The 21,364-nt window shown below is 31.0% G+C and overlaps 2 protein-coding genes across 3 annotated transcripts in view; one reads left to right on the top strand and one right to left on the bottom strand.

Moving 5' to 3' along the window:
- LOC143078900 (FMRFamide-activated amiloride-sensitive sodium channel-like) overlaps positions 1-7,232 on the bottom strand; it is a 29,563-nt gene extending 22,331 nt beyond the window's left edge. The window contains exon 1 of the mRNA XM_076253963.1: positions 7,103-7,232. The gene's annotated coding sequence lies outside the window, so the exon portion shown is untranslated. The remainder of the gene's footprint in view (positions 1-7,102) is intronic.
- LOC143078895 (integrator complex subunit 13-like) overlaps positions 1-21,364 on the top strand; it is an 89,857-nt gene that overhangs the window by 33,788 nt on the left and 34,705 nt on the right. For both annotated transcript variants that reach the window (XM_076253944.1, XM_076253934.1), the window contains exons 5-6: positions 17,931-18,021; positions 20,945-21,073. In XM_076253944.1, coding sequence (XP_076110059.1) covers positions 17,931-18,021; positions 20,945-21,073 — 220 coding nt within the window. The remainder of the gene's footprint in view (positions 1-17,930; positions 18,022-20,944; positions 21,074-21,364) is intronic.

Genomic DNA, 21,364 nt, shown 5'->3' with positions numbered 1-21,364 from the left:
TGGTCTGTTTTTCTCATACTATATGCAATAGGTCTACTATATTTGTTGTATGGAACGATTGTAAGGTGTACATGTCTTGCGGGCAGATGTCATGTGACCTTGACCTCATTTTCATGGTTCAGTGGTCAAAGTTAAGTTTTAGAGTTTTGGTCTTTTTATCTAATACTATATGCCATAGGTCAACTATATTTGGTGTATGGAAATATTTTATGATCTTTATGTCAGTCGCACAGGTTTTATTTGAATGTGACCTCATTTTCACGGTTCATTGCACAGTGTTAAGTTTTTGTGTTTTGGTCTATTTTTCTTAAACTATAAGTAATAGGTCAACTATATATGTTGTATAGAAGCATTGTTAGCTGTACATGTCTGCCTGGCATGGTTCATCTGACCTTGACCTAATTTTCAAGGTTTATTGGTCTATGTTTAGTTATCTTGGTTAATGTTAAGTTTATGTGACAGTTGTTATAAAGCTTAGCTTTATACTAAGGACTATCAACATAATATCAATGATTAGTATAGAAGGCGAGACATTTCAGTGTGTGCACTCTTGTTGAGTTGTATATAGAACATATTATTAGAAAATTATATCAAAACTTATTTCTTGTTCAAATCATGGGCAGTTTATATATAAATTTATTCATGATAGAATTTCCATAGGTTATGCTACTTCTGGAATTTTGTAGAGAGTTGATATTTATATATACAAAATAACTGGATATTGACTAATTATTAGTGAGGCTAATATTTGCAATTGATATGCCTGATGTGCATTACATTCATTTATTTTTGTCATTGTGAATACTGCTTATCAAATATTAGAAATCAAAAGTATGTATTAAGTGTTGAAGTCTCATAAATATCCTAGACATCACCTGATAAGGAACACCTGTGCATTGGAAGTATAGCATACAAATTCAACGAATTTATCATTTTTTATGATATTTGTTAGTTTGAAATCTGGAAGTATAAATTAAACATTGTAATATCATTTTTCAAATTCAGATGCAGAATTTCAACAAATTTTGACAGCATAGGCAGTTTCCTTAAAATCATCACTAACTCTGCATTGTAGTAAAAATACTAATATTTGCAGAAAGACTATGACAACAATAAGCAAACCAGAAAGCGCACCATTATAAAGACCCACTAAATCCATAAACTTTTTAAGATTATGAAAAGTCATATATTTTTTGCGATATCTTACTTAGAGATTTTTTTTCATATCTGACATACTCCTCAAAACTTATTATATAATTTATAAGATATTTTACCTAATTAATTAGATATCATTATATAAAAATGTGAAATGAATTATTTAAGATATCTTTCCAGAAAATTATATGAAAGATATCTTGAACATTGAAAAAATATAAATATGGTCTATAAATAACAACCATTCTTAGCAATATTGTAAACTAACTTATTTTCGTGGACACTTCATTTCGCATTTAGCCCTTTCCAGTTTACTTTAAACCACAATTTATTTTCGTGTTTAAAAAAAAATCTTGGTGTATAAATATATGGAGCAACCAAGTTAGTGATACATAATCGCAATAGTTGTTATTATTCTACTCACGAAAATTGGGAAAATAAGTTGATTTAACAAGTGCAAACATTTTTTTGTTACAGATTTTATAGAACATTCTTGACCAAACTGACCATGTGCAAGAAAATTGATTATAAATAATCTCTGATGTCATCAACAATATATATCTTATTTGATAAAATTATAACCGCCAACCCAGTCTCTAAAATGAGGTTATGAGAAACATAAACCACGTTCCATTGATCAATGAAAGCCTAGTAACCTAAACAATTTACACAACCTTCCTGAGTGCACATTTCTTTACTAATTCTGCATCTTGTAGCTGTAAAGCACTGCACTGATATCGTAGCCTTTTGTTTATCACTTATTTAAATGAACTAATTCAATTTCTTTATAATTTTGAAAATAACAACACAATAATGTCAATTATATATAGGGGAAGAGGAATTAAAATTAGAAATAGGCTGAAAGAAACTTTTCCAAATGTACTTAATTTCCTTAAAAGCTTGTTTTGATTTTGATACAATGGATTACAATAGTCGCCACGGGAACACCCATTAAGATTAATTCACATTAAAATGCTTGTTAAACAATTTCCTTTCTTTCACTGATGATTTTATTTTATTTTTGTCTGGCGATTTTCCCCCTAAGCATCGTTTATTCCATTTAATATAAAGGATGGAAAAGTTTTTTTGATCTATTAAAACAGCCCACCACATTCGGTTCTTATGTGCTTATATTGTAATTATAGTAAAAAGAAATAAGAATTTTTTATTTTTTTGAAAGTGCATGTATTTGATAGTTCCTTGGTTAATGTGTGTGTGGGTTTGTTCCTTTTGTATTATAATTGAGTTTCAGCAGATTATTTTTGTTGTTATAGAAATATAAAATTTTATTTGCTTCCCTTAAACAGAAATTCTTTGTCGCAAAATTTAATAAAAGGAAACTTTTTACTTTTTTCTTTACAAAAGGTTAGATTCAGTTCCTTAAAATTCAAATAACATGTAAACAGAGATATTTAGGAGAAAATTGTGAAAAAAAAACCAATGCCAATGGTACAAAACAATTAACTAGCACTGAAAAATATTAGCAAACAATAAAGTTCATTCCTATATTCCTGTCTATAAAAAGGGATTTATGACAAATTTGTAGGAAAAAGCATCTGTTCTAATACATTTTTGCAGACTTCAGCAAGTTTGATTTTTCTATTTGTCTATCTCGTAGATCATGAATTTCATTTGCGGGATAGTAGTACAACAAAGCAGTTATTAATGATATGTTAATAGCTACATGTATATATTAAGAGAATTTCCATTATACTGGACTTCCGATATTAGCTATCACCCATTGCCTATTATTTTTTGTTTAAATCACCATCAACTTAAAATGTGTTCAATTTGCCTTTCCCTCTTTATCCACCCGTCCATCACACTTCAGTTTCAGTTTAGAAATGCATTGACCAAATGATTCTATTATTGGTTTGTTAATATTATGTTACGGGTCAATTTTGTGATTCAAGCTGGTGGAATAACATCTCAGACGGATGTGTGCCATAAGAAATTAAGAATTGTCTTACGTTTGTTAGGGCCATATATATCTTGCCTTTCCATAAGCCAGGTTGGCCCGGCTTTTGCAATCCCATGAAGTTCATCACCTGTCAACCTTAAACCAGTTGCTCCACAGAGCACACCTTTATACGACCGCAGAGTCCGAATCCTGAACAGTATGGACACAACATTAAACCTTGATACAACTCTGAATTTGGATTGCGAATAGTTGACACGAATAGTTTTCTGACACAGAATGAATGTGGTCTAAGAACTTAAACTTACCTATTATGGTCCAATATCCCAATTCTAAATACATGGTTAGATTCATCATATCAAAGAACCACAAGAATTCATTTTTTGTTAAAATCAAAGTAAATTTAATTTTGGACCCTTTAGACCTTAATGTAGACCAATTTGAAAACGGGACCAAAAATTAAGAATATGCATTCACAGTTCAGATTCGGCATACTAGTATTTAAGAACCCCAATTATTCAAGTTTAATTTTGACCCTTTTGGTCCCTAATTACTAAACTGTTGGGACCAAAACTCCCAAAATCAATCCTAACCTTCCTTTATGGTCATAAACCTTGTGTTAAAATTTCATAGATTTCTATTTACATATACTAAAGTTATGGTGCGAAAACCAAAAAAATGCTTAATTGGACCCCTTTTGGCCCCTAATTCCTAAACTTTTGGGACCAAAAACTCCAAAAATCAATCCCAACCTTTCTTTAGTGTTCTTAAACATTGTGTTTGAATTTCATATATTTCTATTTACTTATACTGAAGTTATTGTGTGAAAATCAAGAAAAATGTCTAAATGGGCCCTTTTTTGGCCCCTAATTCCTAAACTATTGGGACCAAAACTCTTAAAATCAATCCCAACCTTCTTTTTGTGGTAAATAACCGTGTGTATAAATTTCATAGATTTCTATTAACTTAAACTAAAGTTAAAGTGCGAAAACCAATGATTCTTCGGACAACGAAACGCAATTATCTTTTCAAGTATCTACTAATGTATGCAACATTTAAACAAATCAACTTATACCCTCCCCCCATTCTCCAAAGCCCTCCCCCCCCCCAACCCTAATGTTTCATGACATATTACATTTATTGAACAATCTGAAGAAAAAATTCCAGACAAGACTGTGAGTGAAGCAAAGACTTAAGTCATATTCCAATTTGAACGCTTTATTTATATGTTTTTTGTACATAAATTTCTATTTATGCAGGTTTTTGGTGGATGATGCTATGGATAATATGTCTTTCCGTGGTAACAATTGAAGTCAACAACACTTAACGATTGCTATTTAAAGTTTTCGTTAGCTTTTATGTATTTTTCTTATCGGTTATGAAAAATTCAGGACATTTAAGCTCTTAAACTGCAATATTCTGCAAATGAAAACTCCGTTTCCAAGGAAAAAATCGGTTGCTATGGTGATAAAACTAAAAAAAATCCCACACATTTTTCTATTAAATTTGGTAAAGTAGTATCCAAACTTCATAACTACAGTGCTAACTATTCTGTACACATTTGCACTTTTCTGAAAAACACCAGAGAAAATGTGGTAATTCAGCAAAAATCCCAATTTCAGAAAAGTTGAAAATATGCATTTTTTCACAAAATTTAAAAAAAAAATTACAAATTTGGCTGACATGCAATCTTCACTAAAATGAAGCTTAAACCAAGTTCTATCAATGTTATATATGAAAATTAATGAAAAATGCATGATTGTATTCATAATCAGGCTCTGAAATGTGGTGATTTAGCTGATTTTTGAAAGATTTTACAACGCTTAACAACCAAAAAATTGTGAGTCTGTTACCATGGCAACCACTCATATTTTCCCACTCAAAATTATTTTTTAAGCGTTTTTCACGTATTGCTTCTACTAGGCCAAATATAGATAAAATCTGAAACCCCCCATGTATCACATGTATATGGCACACTGCCTGGTTCTTATAAAGAGCTGTACTTAAGCAACAATCATTTTTATGCCCCATTTATAATGCCCCAATTTATGGACATTATGTTTTCTGGTTTGTGCGTCTGTCTTTCCCGCTTCAGGTTACAGTTTTTGGTCGAGGTAGTTTTTGATGAAGTTGACCTGAATCAACTTGAAAATTAGGAATTATGTTCCCTATGATATGATATTTCTAATTTTAATGCCAAATTGGAGTTTTTACACCATTTTTACAGTCCACTGAACATAGAAAATGATAGTGCGGATGCGGCATCTGTTTACTTGGGACACATTTTTGTTTTAAGTATTATTGAGAAAGTTAATATAATAAACCTCTCGCCAAAAAATGTATAAAAATTTAAACTTCCACTTGGAAAAAAGTTTGGCAAATATAATCACAGTAATTTAAAGGTGTGGAATTGCTGTACAACTTAAATTGAATTTTGGTGCATTTGGTAATTAGTACAAGAAATTAAAGGCTTTGTGTTGACCTATCATTGTTTACTTATACAAATTGTGACTTGGATGTAGAGTTGTCTCATTGGCACTCATACCACATCTTCTTATATCTGCTGAAAAAGATATTGCTTTGGTTTGTGAAAAACCATGCAAACTTATGATAAGTGTTTCATTCTGCTTTACCAAAAGAATTAAGTCTAAAAGATTCAATATCCTTGACCTCACTAGAAAGCAGAATTTTAGTTGATTGAATATTTTAATATAATAATGTTATTGGAAATTTGGATTGTATATTGTAACATCAGACACCCCCATTAACCTCTAGCAAAATTGAATATGATTGAATGTAGTAGATATATATAAAGCAGCGTTAGTTCATAATGTTAAGATGTTCTTTTATTGCAATATCTCTGACTAAAAGTCTCCCAGAAATAATCCAATATTATATAATATAAGCTATTAAACCCCATCTGGAATCAGACAAATTACAAAAGACTTTTTATAAGTATATTTAGATATCCATCCATTTGTCAAATAAAATTCTGTTTATTCCCTTCATAAAGCAGAAAATAATTTCCTTGGAACAGAAAAACATGAAATATAGATCATTTAATTGGAAAAAGACAACTTGACATTTTTCATGAAAAAATGAGTTTTTTATGTAGTAATTCTTCATAGCTAGCAGGACGGTGACTTTTAATCATGATATAACTTTTATTTGTCTGTCTTTTAGTTGGAGTACTCCTCCATTTATCATTAAAAGATTTACTCTTCCTAATATGGGCTTTGAATCAACACATTGACAATTTGGTGTGGGAGTTATTTTTGCTTATTTTGCTATTAAACAAAATGCATGAAAAATATCAGGCACCTATATATAAGCCCAAAAGATGTGTTTTGATCCATTAAAAAAAAGATAGCTGCTTTAAACATTTCTATCATAGGCTTTAATTATTAATGATTAAAAAAATGATTGAAATTTTAAAATGCAAAAAAAGAAAAAGGAAACATGCACATGAACATGAACAAAACAAATCTGTTGTTGTCTTAAGTTACTTAGAGCCTCTGTCTTATTACTGAGATCACCCCCTGGTTTAGGTGGGGTCTCTGTCTTATTACTGAGATCACCCCCTGGTTTTGGTGGGGTCTAGTTTTCTATGTTATGTTTTCTAGACTAGTGGTCTATCTTTTGGTTCTTTTCCATTTTTTGCCATCACAGTTATTTTTTTTTACTTATAAGCTTGACTATTCCTAGGTATCACCCACTACTCTTTTACAACACCTTAATACCACACATTTCTTAAATTCAAATTTAAAAAAAAAATTGTTTTAAACAATTAATCCCCCAAAAGAATTGTACTTTATAGTTATGTATTTCTAAATGTTATTGCAATGTCTGTCCTCCCACAACTTGATATATCTTTGTTGTGTAAATAAATTGTGATTTTCTGTTGTTTAATCTTGTGAAAAAGGACTTTTACCATGTTTACAGCAAAGAAAATCGGTTATCTGAAACACATATAAACAACAATTGGTCATTTTTCATCCAAATGAGTTTTTCCACAAAGAAATTACTTACTATTCTTCTTGAAGCAATTTATAAAACTGGAAATAACTTTCCAATATTACATAGTCATGGCAAAACAATAGTAATAGTTGTTAACTGTGATAAATGGTGTTGGATCCTGTTTTCACACCAGCTGTCACTCTCAGAGCTTATATTGAATGATCTGCTAGTAGTATCAAATTGCAAGATGAGTAACAAATTCATGCTATTTTCTTAAAATTGTTTGTATTTTACATATTTCATATTGATTTTTAAAAAGTAGGTTTGTGATTCATGTATATTGAAAACATGTTTTGTTTTTTTTTAACATTTATCAAATTTTCAAAAAGTCCCTAACTGTTTGATGAATCATATTATTGACTTAAATAGTAGTCTCTTTCTTATAATATAACATTAATTTAAATTAAAATTTCCGGTAGCATTGTGATACTTATGTGTATACAGAAGTTCTTTTTTTAAACTTTTTTTTAAAATGTTTTCTTCTACTTTTGATGGCCCATCTTCAATGTTTCTGTAGAGTTTATTCATAATTCTCAATAGGCTTTGGGCCCATTGAGAATTTACCAGATTGTATAAACTGTAGATGTCTTTTTGGACTTTTGTATTGTTAGGTTTATGTCTCATTGATACATATCATATAACTACTGCAGCACCTTTTGATAATTTAATTTTCTGTTTTTATGGACTTTCCAAAAACTGATAATCACTGAACCGCCCCCCCCCCCCCTTTTTTTTTGGCCGATCAATGCATTTGAATGGGGACATGTAGTTGGAACCTCCCTTTGTCCTGGTTTAGGAACCCCCCTTTTTGAAATGGCTGGATCCGCCCCTGCATGAGGGTGGTAAAGGGTTATTTTCATGCAACGTGATCATCGTTTTTTATTTCACTTTCAATGTGTTTTTACTTTTTTATCTGACTTTCAGTCGTGCAAGACAGGTGCCTCATTCAGCGTGTTCTTCTTGTTTAATTTTACATGCATCGTGATTTTTAAATGCTTATTTTGCGTGTTCGGTATTTTGCAAATAAAATTCAAACATTTAGTAGGGATCGTCAAGAAATAATTTTTTAATAGCCGTAAACCATTTATATCATAAATGTGTATACTAAATCGGGAATATCAATTAAAGCAGAGAGTATATATATACAAAAAGACAATGACTCAGTCACAAAAGGTTCACATCAAAGTCATTATTTTTCGTGCAACTTTCATGACAGAAACTATTTCACGTTCAACATGAAATTATGTCTTATTTCACGTTTTCGTGCAAGCACCCCCTTTACCACCCTCTTCCAAGAACAGGAAGTTCAACAGTAACTGTGTAAATATGTTTAATATTTTTTTATTAAATTCAATAACCTTTACTTTATGTCATTAATAATTTGTGTATTTCAAAAATGTTTGACAAAATAATTTTAGTATCCCCCCTATTCTATCACCCTTCACGTAACCTGGCTGAAACACTATATTTATTTTAACAAACAACAGTTAATTTTAGTCCCAAAGCTGTTCTTTCTTATTTAGTTTAATTTGTGATACAGATTATATAATTTTTTAAGTCCCATGCAATTCCAGGAATCATCAAGGACTTTATTTCGTTTTTTTTTCATTCAGAAAAAAATTGAAAAGTTTCTGAAAGTAGGATGAATGTTGAAGGAAAAGTCCTGATATATCCTGGTTTATATTATATTTATTTATGAAAGTGTTGAGATATACTAAGAATTCTCCTTAAGTTTAAAGCTGCATGATTTGAAAGTCCTGACATTTCCTGAAATTCTCCCATCAACTTTTTCACTAAAAAAAGGGCTAAATTCTGTACAGGATATTTTCAGGATTTCCCAGGATAATCTTGAGATATCCTGATTAAAAATAATGTCAGGATTTATTTCAACAAGGGCATTGGCCAAAGTGAATAGTCTATTAAACAACATATTTACCCCCAAAAAAGACCATTATTGTTTTATTTGATAATTCGACTCAAACAAATTGTATTTAATAACAATTATTCATTAAAACTTAAATTGTTCATCAAATGATTTTACCTGATATTTATACACGTCAAAACATGAGACGTTTTTCTGCAGTGAATATACTTTTTTTCTCAGTCGAATCTGCTGTTCTTTTCAAAATCCAATTAATATAGAAAAACCTACTGAAGTAATGTATCTATATGGTCAATAACCTCTTTTATTTATATCCAAAGGGACAAAATATAAATTTACCATGACTAAAATGGAAGAAAAGACAAATAATAAGTGTAAAACAAATGGATATATGCAACTATACTAAATTGAGTAAAATTTGACCTTATTAAACTAGTTCATGGGACATTATAACTATTATTGACAGAATACTACAAGTGTTAATTTCACAAGTCACATGTGAAAACTAATATTTGACCTCATAGAAATGATCAATGATGGTTTCAGTATCATGAGATGAAATATTGAATTTTTCGCTTTCTTCTTTCTTTTAAATAGATTCTTATGAAGAATTGAATAATAGTTAGCATCCAAGATGTTCCAAAGGGATTTAAAATTCTGTATTGTTTGCTAATGATCTAATTCTGTTATGGGATACTTTAGAATAATTGACGTAAAAATATTTGTTATTGTATAGTATATTTATCATCAAGTTCAAAACAAAATAGGTCCTTACACAATCATAGAAAGTTTTCATATATCTATATAAAGCATAAAATTGAAAATGAAACCTAATCAAAGAGCGGAAAACAGGACACTTTTAGGCCACCAATAGATCTTCAGTACAGCAAGAAAATCACACACCGGAAGCCATGCTGCAGCTGGCCCCTAAACAAAAATGTGTATTAGTTTAGTGATAATGGACGTCATACTAAACTTCGAAATATATAAAAAAAAAAAAGAAACTAAAATTAAAAATCTTACAAGACCAAAAAAGACCTGTGCCACTCAGGACTGACTTGGGACAGGCGTGAAACTGCTGTGAGTTAAACATGTTTTTAAGATCTAAACCCTCCCAATAATAATTATAATCAATGTATATAAAAATCAAACACACAGCAATATAAGCACAGTAAAACTCAGTTTATTATGAAAGATGGATGGTATTTTGTTGGATAAAGAAAATATTTTTATTTTTTTATTTTCCAGATTTATAGATGTATCACTTATAGATTAAAAAAACAAATGACAAAAAGCAAAACATTAGAATTTTTTTTTTTTAATGAAAATAAAAAAGAAATAAAGAGATCTCAATGAATTTCAATTAATGCATAGTTTGAATGATTCTTGTTATTTTGATTTTGAGCAGCAGACATCCTTAAGATTGACTTAGATGATGGTGACCAGCAGTGATTATATAATGAATTGGCCATTTAGGCAAGTTAAATGACTGTATAATTTGATGTACAAGTTTTTCAAGCTTTATGATCTTGTCTTGAAACAAGTACCAATTTGTTTTTGGACTTATGAGCTTGACTATCCCTGTGATATTGGGCCTCTCTTTGTAGTTAAAATAATTTGACAATTTTAAAGAAATTCTCCTTGATTGGTCATCCTTATTGTCTATTTTGAAATTTTGAATGATTAAGGAAGTAATGATGCAATTTTGCTCAGAATGGCAAACCTAGACAGTTGTTATTCTTGGAATATACAATCACAAGAGTATCAAATGTTTCTGGGTAACAGATGTACTTAAACATCCTGTCTCCCTTGAGCTCTTTCAAGGTGTTACTGTTTATTGACTGGTTTTCTGTTTTTATCCTGTCAATGTCCTCAAGCCAGGTAAAATGTCAATAAATTTTGGTTGGTTTACGAGAATACAAAAACATTTGAAAGTTATATCGATACCTGAAGCTAGAAATTTCCTTCTTTAATATATTTCAGTTAATCATTGCATATTATTACAATGCAAAGCAGTTGTCTTCAAGTCAGGAGCAATTTTATAAATATGATTACTAAAATATTCGAACCTTTTATGTTAATATCTTTAAAAATTGTGAAACTGAAAAATTATTGTTTTATTATAAGGCACAATGCAGATTCTTTCAGTACCTTTCAGTTTGCAAATAAATACATCACTGCAATGCTTTTTGAAATTGATTGAAATTTCAATGGAATGTTTTGGACTATTAAAGACAGATGAAGTTTGATTTTCATTGTTTTCACTTTAACCATTACAGAGTTATGGTACTTGATTGTTGGGAAAAAAATTATGAACTCTGATAGTTGCTGCTCAGGAACATCTGTGATCTCTAGTTTTGAACTTATATATATATATATATTTATATTATATATAATTCTGATGCAACTTTTTATTATTTTCTTGCCCTTCTGTTAAAAACTGGATCTTACACTACAAAATATATCCATTACTGAAATTGGTTTTTTGTCGAGCCTGCAACTTTTGTTGCAGAAAGCTCGACATAGGGATAGTGATCCGGCGGCGGCGGCGGCTACGGCGGCGGCGTTAGCTAACTTCTTAAAAGGTTTATATTTTAGAAGGTGAAAGACCTGGATGCTTCATACTTTGTATATAGATGCCTCATGTTACGAAGTTTCCGTCAGTCACATGTCCAATGTCCTTGACCTCATTTTCATGGTTCAGTGACCACTTGAAAAAAAAGTTCAGAATTTTTGTAATGTTGAATTCTCTCTTATTATAAGTAATAGGATAACTATATTTGGTATGTGCGTACCTTGCAAGGTCCTCATGCCCGTCAGACAGTTTTCACTTGACCTCGACCTCATTTCATGGATCAGTGAACAAGGTTAAGTTTTGGTGGTCAAGTCCATATCTCAGATACTATAAGCAATAGGGCTAGTATATTTGGTGTATGGAAGGACTGGAAGGTGTACATGTCCAACTGGCAGGTGTCATCTGACCTTGACCTCATTTTCATGGTTCAGTGGTTATAGTTAAGTTTTTGTGTTTTGGTCTGTTTTTCTCATACTTTATGCAATAGGTCTACTATATTTGTTGTATGGAATGATTGTAAGGTGTACATGTCTAGCGGGCAGATGTCATCTGACCTTGACCTCATTTTCATGGTTCAGTGGTCAAAGTTAAGTTTTTAAGTTTTGGTCTTTTTATCTAATTTTATATGCCAAAGGTCAGCTATATTTGGTGTATGGAAATATATTATGATCTATATGTCAGTCCCGCAGGTTTATTTGACCATGACCTCAATTGCACAGTTCATTGCACAGTGTTAAGTTTTTGTGTTTTGGTCTATTTTTCTTAAACTATAAGTAATAGGTCAACTATATTTGTTGTATGGAACTTTTGTTAGCTGTACATGTCTGCCTGGCATGGTTCATCTGACCTTGACCTCATTTTCATGGTTCATTGGTCTTTGTTTAGCTATCTTGGTTAATGTTAAGTTTATGTGACAGTTGTAATAAAGCTTTATACTTAGGACTATCAACATAATATCAATGATTAGTAAAGAAGGCGAGACATTTCAGTGTGTGCACTCTTGTTTTATTTAGTAACAGACACTGTTTTGTTGTCTATAAAATCACATCTAAATTTGAGGATCTGTTAAGATGTGACTAAAAACAATAGAGCATCCAAACAACATCTTAAATGAAACAAACTAGGATCAAAAGGTTCAAGCAAAATTTAGCAAAACCATCATACATAAATAAAACCAAAATTGGAAAAAAAAAATTAAAAAATAGTCCATGATAAACAGAATAAAGCTATTCAACATAAGTTTTGCTTAATGTGTATATCATCAGGTAAGAAAGTATTTTTTTAGAATTTAGTTATCAATCCACATGGCTCAGATTCACAGTAAGAAAATAATGAAATATTTGCCACTGAACATTTTATTATCAGACTAGTGTACATAATAGATATATGTCTCGTACTAAAAGTTAACCGTTCAATTCTTTAGTATTGATTTCATTTATTTATGATGATAGAAGGAAGGAAGATCTTGTTAAGATAAAAGTTTTGAAAGAAAGAAAGAATAAATGAATGAATGAAGGAAGGAACAAATATAGTTTTTTAAATGATAGTGAGAAAATTGATACTTACTGGTACTTTGGTAGTTTTCTATTTTTATTGGAAACTTCTGAAGATCTACATGAACTATGTACTCTCATTATAATTCCAGATGTGAATAAGATAGTTCCATGATTAAGATGTACTCTTGTTAATTATAATTTGGATTTTTAACAGTAACTTTTTAACTCCTTTATAAAATTAGAAGATTTGGTATGATTGCCAATAAATGAGATAACTCTTCACCAGTGCAGAGACAAAATACCATAGAAGTGTTTTGTTGGATTTCTTTTTACGTTTTAGAAAACACAGGAAAACCATAATTAATAACTATATCTATGAGTTAATGAAGATTAACGACAACAAACTGCATTTCAAAATAAGGAACCAATTAAAAAGATAATTCATTAAAATTTTAGGTAATTAAGTTCTAAAAACGTTGATGATATAATGCAATTATGTTGTTGTATTTCAAAATATGTTAATCAATTTAATTTCCTGTTTTCTGAAATGTAGTCAATTGCAATATTGTAGCTGTCATTTGTAAGAAACTATTATGAAATTTCATTCAGATTCGATTAAAAAATCTTTGTCATTTTGGCCAATCTAAAGTATAAAAAATGCTTTAACATTAATATTATTTATTGTGCAACAAACAGACACAAGGGGTACAATCAAAATCACGTGATGGATATACACACACCGGAAGTTACAGTCGAACTCGCCGCTTGAAAGGTTAGTAGTTGCATTTTCTTGTTTATATCAATTACATTTTGATTAATAAGTTGGCACACCGAATGTCGGATAGTATGTAGTTTTAAAATACACAATTGTTTTTGCTAGAAAGCGTGCAGCTATTGCAAACACTTCGACGGTGAAATTTTGGAACTGTGTCGAAGTGTTCGTATTAACTGCACGCTTTCCAGCAAGAATAATTGTGTATTTCAAAACTAGATAGTATCCTACATTCGGTGCACTACCTTATTTATTAAATTTTATTGATATAAACAAGTAAATACGACTACTTACCTTTCAAGCGGTCTGCTCGACTGTTACTTCCGGTGTGTGTATATCCATCACGTGATTTTGATTGTACCCCTTGAGACATTTAGAAGGACATTAGTGAAAGGATGTATAACCTAATGTAAGAAAAAACAAATCTCATCACAAAACAAGTTAAGCATCAGTTCTATAATAACAATAACTATTTAGAGAATTGGAAAGAGTTAAGCTTAAATATGTTGTAATAATTGTATTGAAGAAGAACCATCAGTTATATCTTGACCAATTTTTAAAAGTTCATAAGTTTTGCATTTTTCTGCTGTTATGCAAAAATCTTCTTACAGTAACAGTGGCTGGTTAGTTGACATTTCTGATTGGTTTCATTTTGCTTCAATGCAATATGCTGCCCTGATTATTAAGAGATTGACATGTATACCATAAAGCGGGTTATTTTCGGGCGTACTAATTTTCACTTATTTTTCACAGATAGAAAAAGATCACCAAAATAAATTCTGCCAAATTAACAGTGTACATGCAAAGGTATTAATAAAAATTTTGAATCCGCCAAAATAATAACAGCCAAATTATTTCGTACAACTTATTCAATGAAAATCATGAAATTTTACACCTGCGATTATAACCTGCTATATGGTATTTCTGTTTTTTGGTTTTTATACGCCCGTCAAAATTTTGACGGGACGTATTATGGTATACAAATGTCCGGTGTCCATCCGTCCGTCCGTCCGTTTGTCCGTCCGTCCGTCTGTCTGTCCTTCCGTCTGTCTGTCCGTCCGTCTGTCTGTTCGGCGTAAACATGTCGCACCGTAACTTGAGAATGACTTATCCAAATTTCATGAAACTTAACATAGTTGTTTCTTATGATGGTCAAATGATCTGTATACTTTTTGGTGAAAATAAGATTATTATTTATTTATTTATTATTGTTTATATTTGTCCGTATATACATCCATACGTCCGTCCGTACGTCCCAAAGTTGGTTTCAGTTCTCTAACTTTAGTTTGCCTCAACCAACTGTTATATCTACTTATACACAAAAGACAGATCAAGTTTGAATTTTGGTTGAGTCACTTTAACTTTTTAAAAGTTATGCCCTTTGAAAATGAAAAAAAATTATAGATAGAAATAAAGTGACAATGCCATGGCTAAAAATAAAAAAGACAGATAAAAGTACAGAAGACACAACATAGAAAACTAAAGACTAACCCTACCAAAAACTGGGGGTGATCTCAGGTGCTCCTGAAGGGGAAGCAGTTCCTGCTCCACATGTGGCACCCGTCGTGTTGCTTATGTTATTACAAATCCTGTGAATAGTCTAATTCAGTAGGTCACATTCGTTAAAAGGGAAGGGGATTGTAGTTAGGATGTAAGGAACATATCCGATATCATCGGTGAAACAAGGTGTATCTGATAAGTCATTGAGGAAGAAACATTGCAATAATACATAAAAAGTCTAATTCAGTAGGTCACATTCGTTAAAAGGGAAGGGGATTGTAGTTACGATGTAAGAAACATATCCAATATCATCGGTGAAACAAGGTGTATCAGGTAAGTCATTGAGGAAGAAACATTGTAATAATACATAAAAAGTCATGAATAAAAACAGAGTTCAAATTTAACCCATCGATGTGCATTTATATGTACAAACATTTTTTGGCTTTAAAACCCATTGCAGGTTAGGGTTGGAATTATAGTGGTGCATCATTTCTGCCTTTCATTGATATAAGCTATGTTCAAATCGAATAATCCATTAAAGTATACTTGTTAACCCAAGCAAAGTGATGACTTCTTTTACTATCCTCTAGTTTTCTTTCCTTCAACAATCAAATTATTTTCCAAGTCAATTTTAGAAAAAAGATAAAATGAATCCCATTTGAATTAGTATTGACACTAATATCTTGATTGCAGCTGCTTAGGTATCAATCAATCACTAAAAAGTAGAAATATTTCTCATTCAATGATAAAAATTATCCTAATATGGTTTGTTGAATAGGGAATGTGAAAACTCAACCTTCTAATCAAAATTGTAATGAAACAAATAGAAATTACAGGAATGATGATATAACAAGATTATAAGTTATATCTCTGAAGATTTATTTTAGTTGTTGCATTGCTTCTTTTTAGTTTTATCAGATATTTTGAAATTCATGTATATAACTTCATTGTCTAGTTTTTGTATATGATATATTAGTAGATTAAAAATAATTGAAAACATGTAGGATGATTGATTTTAAAAAGAATCAGTTGTTTCAGGCACACAGTAATTCCCTTTAAAACAGTAAAAGATTACCTGTAAACCATATGTCTTTTCACAAAGCATTAATAAACTGTATACTACTTTAATTTTTTTAGTTTGTAAAATTTCAAAGAAAAATTTGACAGACATATAACGCGCAGTTATAGAAAATTTTTGAAAGAATTCAGCAGCAAAAAGCAGAGATTTGTATCTAAATTCAAATTTCTTAATGAACAAAATACTTTTAGATATAAAAAACAGAAACCCCGTGCTTGATACAAGCATGTTGGCATATGTGTTTGTATGTGTGTTTTGGAACTGGTTTTATTGATCATCATACTTCTACCATTTCATTTCTGTTAAGGTGGTACCCAACAACTTCACTAAAATTAATTTGGCTCGTTTTATTTTCATTAAATTTTGACGAAGTATTTTACCTTGACCATTTGACAAAAATATAAAACTTTCAAAAAATTTGAACCAACCATTTTATCAGAAAAATTACACTGGTTTGACAAACACTGATTTTGATCATTGGGAAGCTATATATTGCCTTAACAACACAACTTACTTAAAACGTTTAGCTGATTTTACAGAGTTATCTCCCTGTAGTGTTAGTTACCACCTTAATTGAATATCAGAAGGTATAGATAAAATGAAGAATGACAATTGGTTGTAATGATACCTCTCCCTATTGCAGTTACTGAAAGCCATCTAAAATTACAGCTTTTACATTCATGCAAACTAATTGAAAAAAACACTGAAATTTATTTAAAAATAATTATACTGCACATGTTTTTGCAGTTTAATCCATAGTAAAATATCAAAATACTGAGACAAGTACTAAAGCTTCTTAGGATTCAATTAGAATTTTCCAGTAAAATATGTACTTTCAAAACTTATAACAGTCTGTTCCTGATAGACCTACTCAAAGAATTGTTTTTTTTCTATCATCATTGAATTTGTTGCTAAAACACATGGGACATGATATTATATAACTGAAATAATGAATTTGGATTTTAGAGTTATGATGGAGGTTTACAGTGTTTATTGCATTTTGTAGAAAATTTTAAAACATGTATAAATGTCAAAATTTATAACAAAGACCACCTACCTATCTTACAGTATATTTTTTTACAATTTAGAGAAAAAAATAAAATCACAAAAATACTGAACTCAAAGGAAAATCAATTCGGAAAGTCTATAATCACATGGCAAAATCAAATGACAAAACGCATCAAAAACGAATGGACAGCTAAAATAAAGAACTGTCATATTCCTGACTTGGTACAGGCATTTTCAAATGTAGAATTAGAGATTTTGAAAAGACTTGATAGTCTTGGTATTAAAAGAAAAATACTCAGTCAGCTTGAAAACTAATTTATAGTGAAGTTGTGTATACAAATAATACATTATCAATTTCTTATATTTGTTAACAGTTCAATCACCAAAAATTATCAAAAGATCATTTTGTTATATATATATGAATATGATGATTTGTGTGTATTTGGTAATGTAATGTATAGAGTAGACAACTCATAACCATCAGTTGTTGATTTTATATCTGATTTGTGTTTTTCATCTTTTTCTTCAGATTACTTCCAATACAACATTGTGAGTTAGTTATTATACACATCGTTCCATTTGGAGACGACAGTAAAATTGCAGATAAACCCCTTCGTCAGGTAACATTGCTAGTGTATACTGAAAACTTTTTTTTCCATATTAGACTTTTTGTTTACAAAAAAAAACAAGATTGAAAACATGCATTAAAGGAAATATGCTAATGAGGTGGGCACCAATGAAACAGCAGCCCAAGAAAACTGAGTAACCCAAACAAAAATATAATTAATTCATGGTTTTACTTAAAGGTTTAGTTATGAGTTGCTGACAAATTTCCTCTTTTTAGCTGAGCTTTTCCCATCACTTGGTGTCCGTCGTCCATCATCGTCCGTGGTTGACTGTTATAAAAATCTTCTTTTCTGAAACTACTGGCCCAAATTTGACCAAACTTGGCCACAATCATAATTGGGGTATCTAGTTTAAAAAATGTGTTCTGTGACCCAGCCAACCAACCAAGATGGCCGCCATGGCTAAAAATCGAACATAGGGGTAAAATGTAGATTTTGGCTTATATCTGAAACCGAAGCATTTAGAGCAAATCTGACTCTGGAAAAAATTGTTTATCAGGTCAAGATCCATCTGCCCTGCAATTTTCAGATGAATCAGAAAACCAGCTGTTGGGTTGCTGCCCCTAATTTGGTAATTTTAAGGAAATTTTGATGTTTTTGTTTATTATCTTGAATATTATTACAGATAGAAATAAACTGTAAACAGCAATAATGGTCAGCAAAGTAAGATCTACAAATACGTCAACATGACCAAAATGGTCAATTGATCCCCTGAGGAGTTATTGCCCTTCATAGTCAGTTTTTAACAATATTCATAATTTGTATATTTTCACTAACATTTTCCACTGAAACTACTAGGCAAAGTTCATTATAGATAGAGATAATTGTAAGCAGCAAGAATATTTAGTAAAGTAAGATCTACAAACACATCACCATCACCAAAACACAATTTTGTCATGAATCCATCTGTGTCCTTTGTTTAATATTCACATAGACCAAGGTGAGCAACACAGGCTCTTTAGAGCCTCTAGTTTTGTATCTTCAAAGCATCCATTGGGTTAACCTACCCTATCATAGCATTTATTGGTTAAAGCAAGTATTGGAAGGAAGCATTTATTTATCGTCTATTTTTAACAATTTTTTGTAAATTTTTGTTATCTTTTAAAAAATCTTCTCCTCTGAAACTACTAAAACTAATTTATCCAAACTTATCCACAATCATCATTAGGGTATCTAGTTTAAAAATTGTGTCCGATGACCCTGCCGGCCAACCAAGATGGCAGACATGGCTAAAAAATAGTACATCTATATAGGGTAAAATGCAGTTTTTGGCTCATATCTCTGAAACCAAGGCATTTAGATCAAATCTGCTGTGATAAATTTTATTCATTAGGTTAAGATCTATCTGTTCATAAGGTTTCAGACCAATCGGGCAACTTATTGTTGGGTTGCTGCTTCTAAATTGGTAATTTTAAGAAAATTTTGCAGCTTTTGGTTATAATCTTGAATATTAAACAGCAAAAATGTACAGCAAAGTAAGAGCTACAAATAAGTCAACATGACCAAAGTGGTCAATTGACCCCTTAAGGAGTTATTGCCCTATATAGTCAATTTTTTACAATTTTCATAAATTTTGTAATTTTTGTAAAATTTTACAAAATATTTTCCACTGTCACATTCTGGGCCAATTTCATTATAGATAGAGAAAATTGTAAGCAGCAAGATTGTTCAGTAAAGTAAGAACTACAAACACATTACCAACACCAAAACACAATTTTGTCATGAATCCATCTGAGTCCTTTGTTTAATATTCACATACACCAAGGTGAGCAACACAGACTCTTTAGAGCCTCTAGTTTAAAATGAGATTGATCTTGTTTTTTTCCTTTCATTGGTTATTAACAATCTCTTCTTCTATAATAAGCTTCATATTGGTTTTTTTTTCAAGGCTCTGTGAAATTATACACAACACTTTTCCATATAATCAAAAGCTGGACCACTAAAGCATTTTGCCAAAGAAAAATTAGATATTTTTTGTTTATACCTGATCCATAAAATAAAACAATATAAAGTTACACATGTATGCTTTATTTTTTTTAAACATACTGGTGAAATTTTAGGACTTCCAGATCACAGAAGATAGTCAAGAAACTCAGATGCAGCTATGTTAAAATGTATAAAATATTACCCAGTGAAGTTCAGCTGCACCTCTACAACATTAAAATATGGTTGTTTTGAGAATACCGTTTTTGACAGGTGGCTAAATATCCTGTGAAAACATGCTGTTCACTGAAGGTCTCTCTGTTTTACAAAATTATTGTTGTATTTAATATCAATTAAAAAAAGATGAGGGTATCCATCAGTGAGAGAATGAGGAGGAGGACAGGGGTAAGGGAGACAGGGAGAAAGGGGGTAGGAGAAAGGAGAAAGGGGGTGGGAGAAAGGAGAAAGGGGGTAGGAGAAAGGAGAGGAAGGCTGGGAGAAAGGAGAAAAAGTTGGAGAAAGGAGAAAAAATAAAATATCTCTCCTTTAAAAAAATGATCTAATATTTCAAAAAAAAATATCTCAAAAGGAGATGTTTTATTCTAATGGGAGAAAGGAGAACGGGGGTAGGAGAAAGGAGAAGAGGGGTGGGAGAAGGGAGAAGGGTACCCCCCTGTCCTCCCCCTCAGAGAATTGTTCCATGTCAACAACATAAAAAACAAAAGAAATCTAGACATTACATCAACTTCTAAATTATTCTGAATCTGGAACAAGTGAAGGAGACTATCAAAGAGTTGTCATCAACTCACAATTCCATAAATGACAAAAAGCATGAAATATATAGATATAATCCTATAAGGAAAGACAACCACTAAGAGATTCTGGATTAATTGGGACAGACACATGAACAAACAGAGGTTTTATAAACATGATATTATTTTGAATTACACATATCACTTCTTTTTGTCACTACTTATTTTGATGCTTTTTACAGGTTTCTACCTCCTTTTCCTGTGAATTACATGCCACTCCATCAGGTACACCTCTATATAATAAGTTGATACATCTTTGCCAGAAGCAATATGACCTTGCCTCTACAACAGTAACAGGTATTCCTATGAAGGTATGTTGTATTATTAACCTGGTAACATCTTTTTAATTTGGAGTGTATTGCAGGTAGACAGGTCAGTGGTTGTTTGAGGCATTTCAGTGCAATAACTTTGAACTATTCACCCAATGCATAAGATATTTAAATTTATCCTGCAATTGGATGTTCTACTATACAGATACAGCCCTACAGATATCGCTATGCTATATCTGTATACTATACAAATATTGCTTTAAAGCTCCGCCCACTGCCAGACTGAGTATTGTTTGAACTTGTGTGACCTCAGAATGTGTATTCCATTTGCAT

Source organism: Mytilus galloprovincialis, chromosome 1, assembly GCF_965363235.1.
Source record: "Mytilus galloprovincialis chromosome 1, xbMytGall1.hap1.1, whole genome shotgun sequence".
Lineage (NCBI taxonomy): Eukaryota > Metazoa > Mollusca > Bivalvia > Mytilida > Mytilidae > Mytilus > Mytilus galloprovincialis.
The sequence above is the reverse complement of the archived record's forward strand: the minus strand, read 5'-3'. Positions and strand labels throughout refer to the sequence as shown.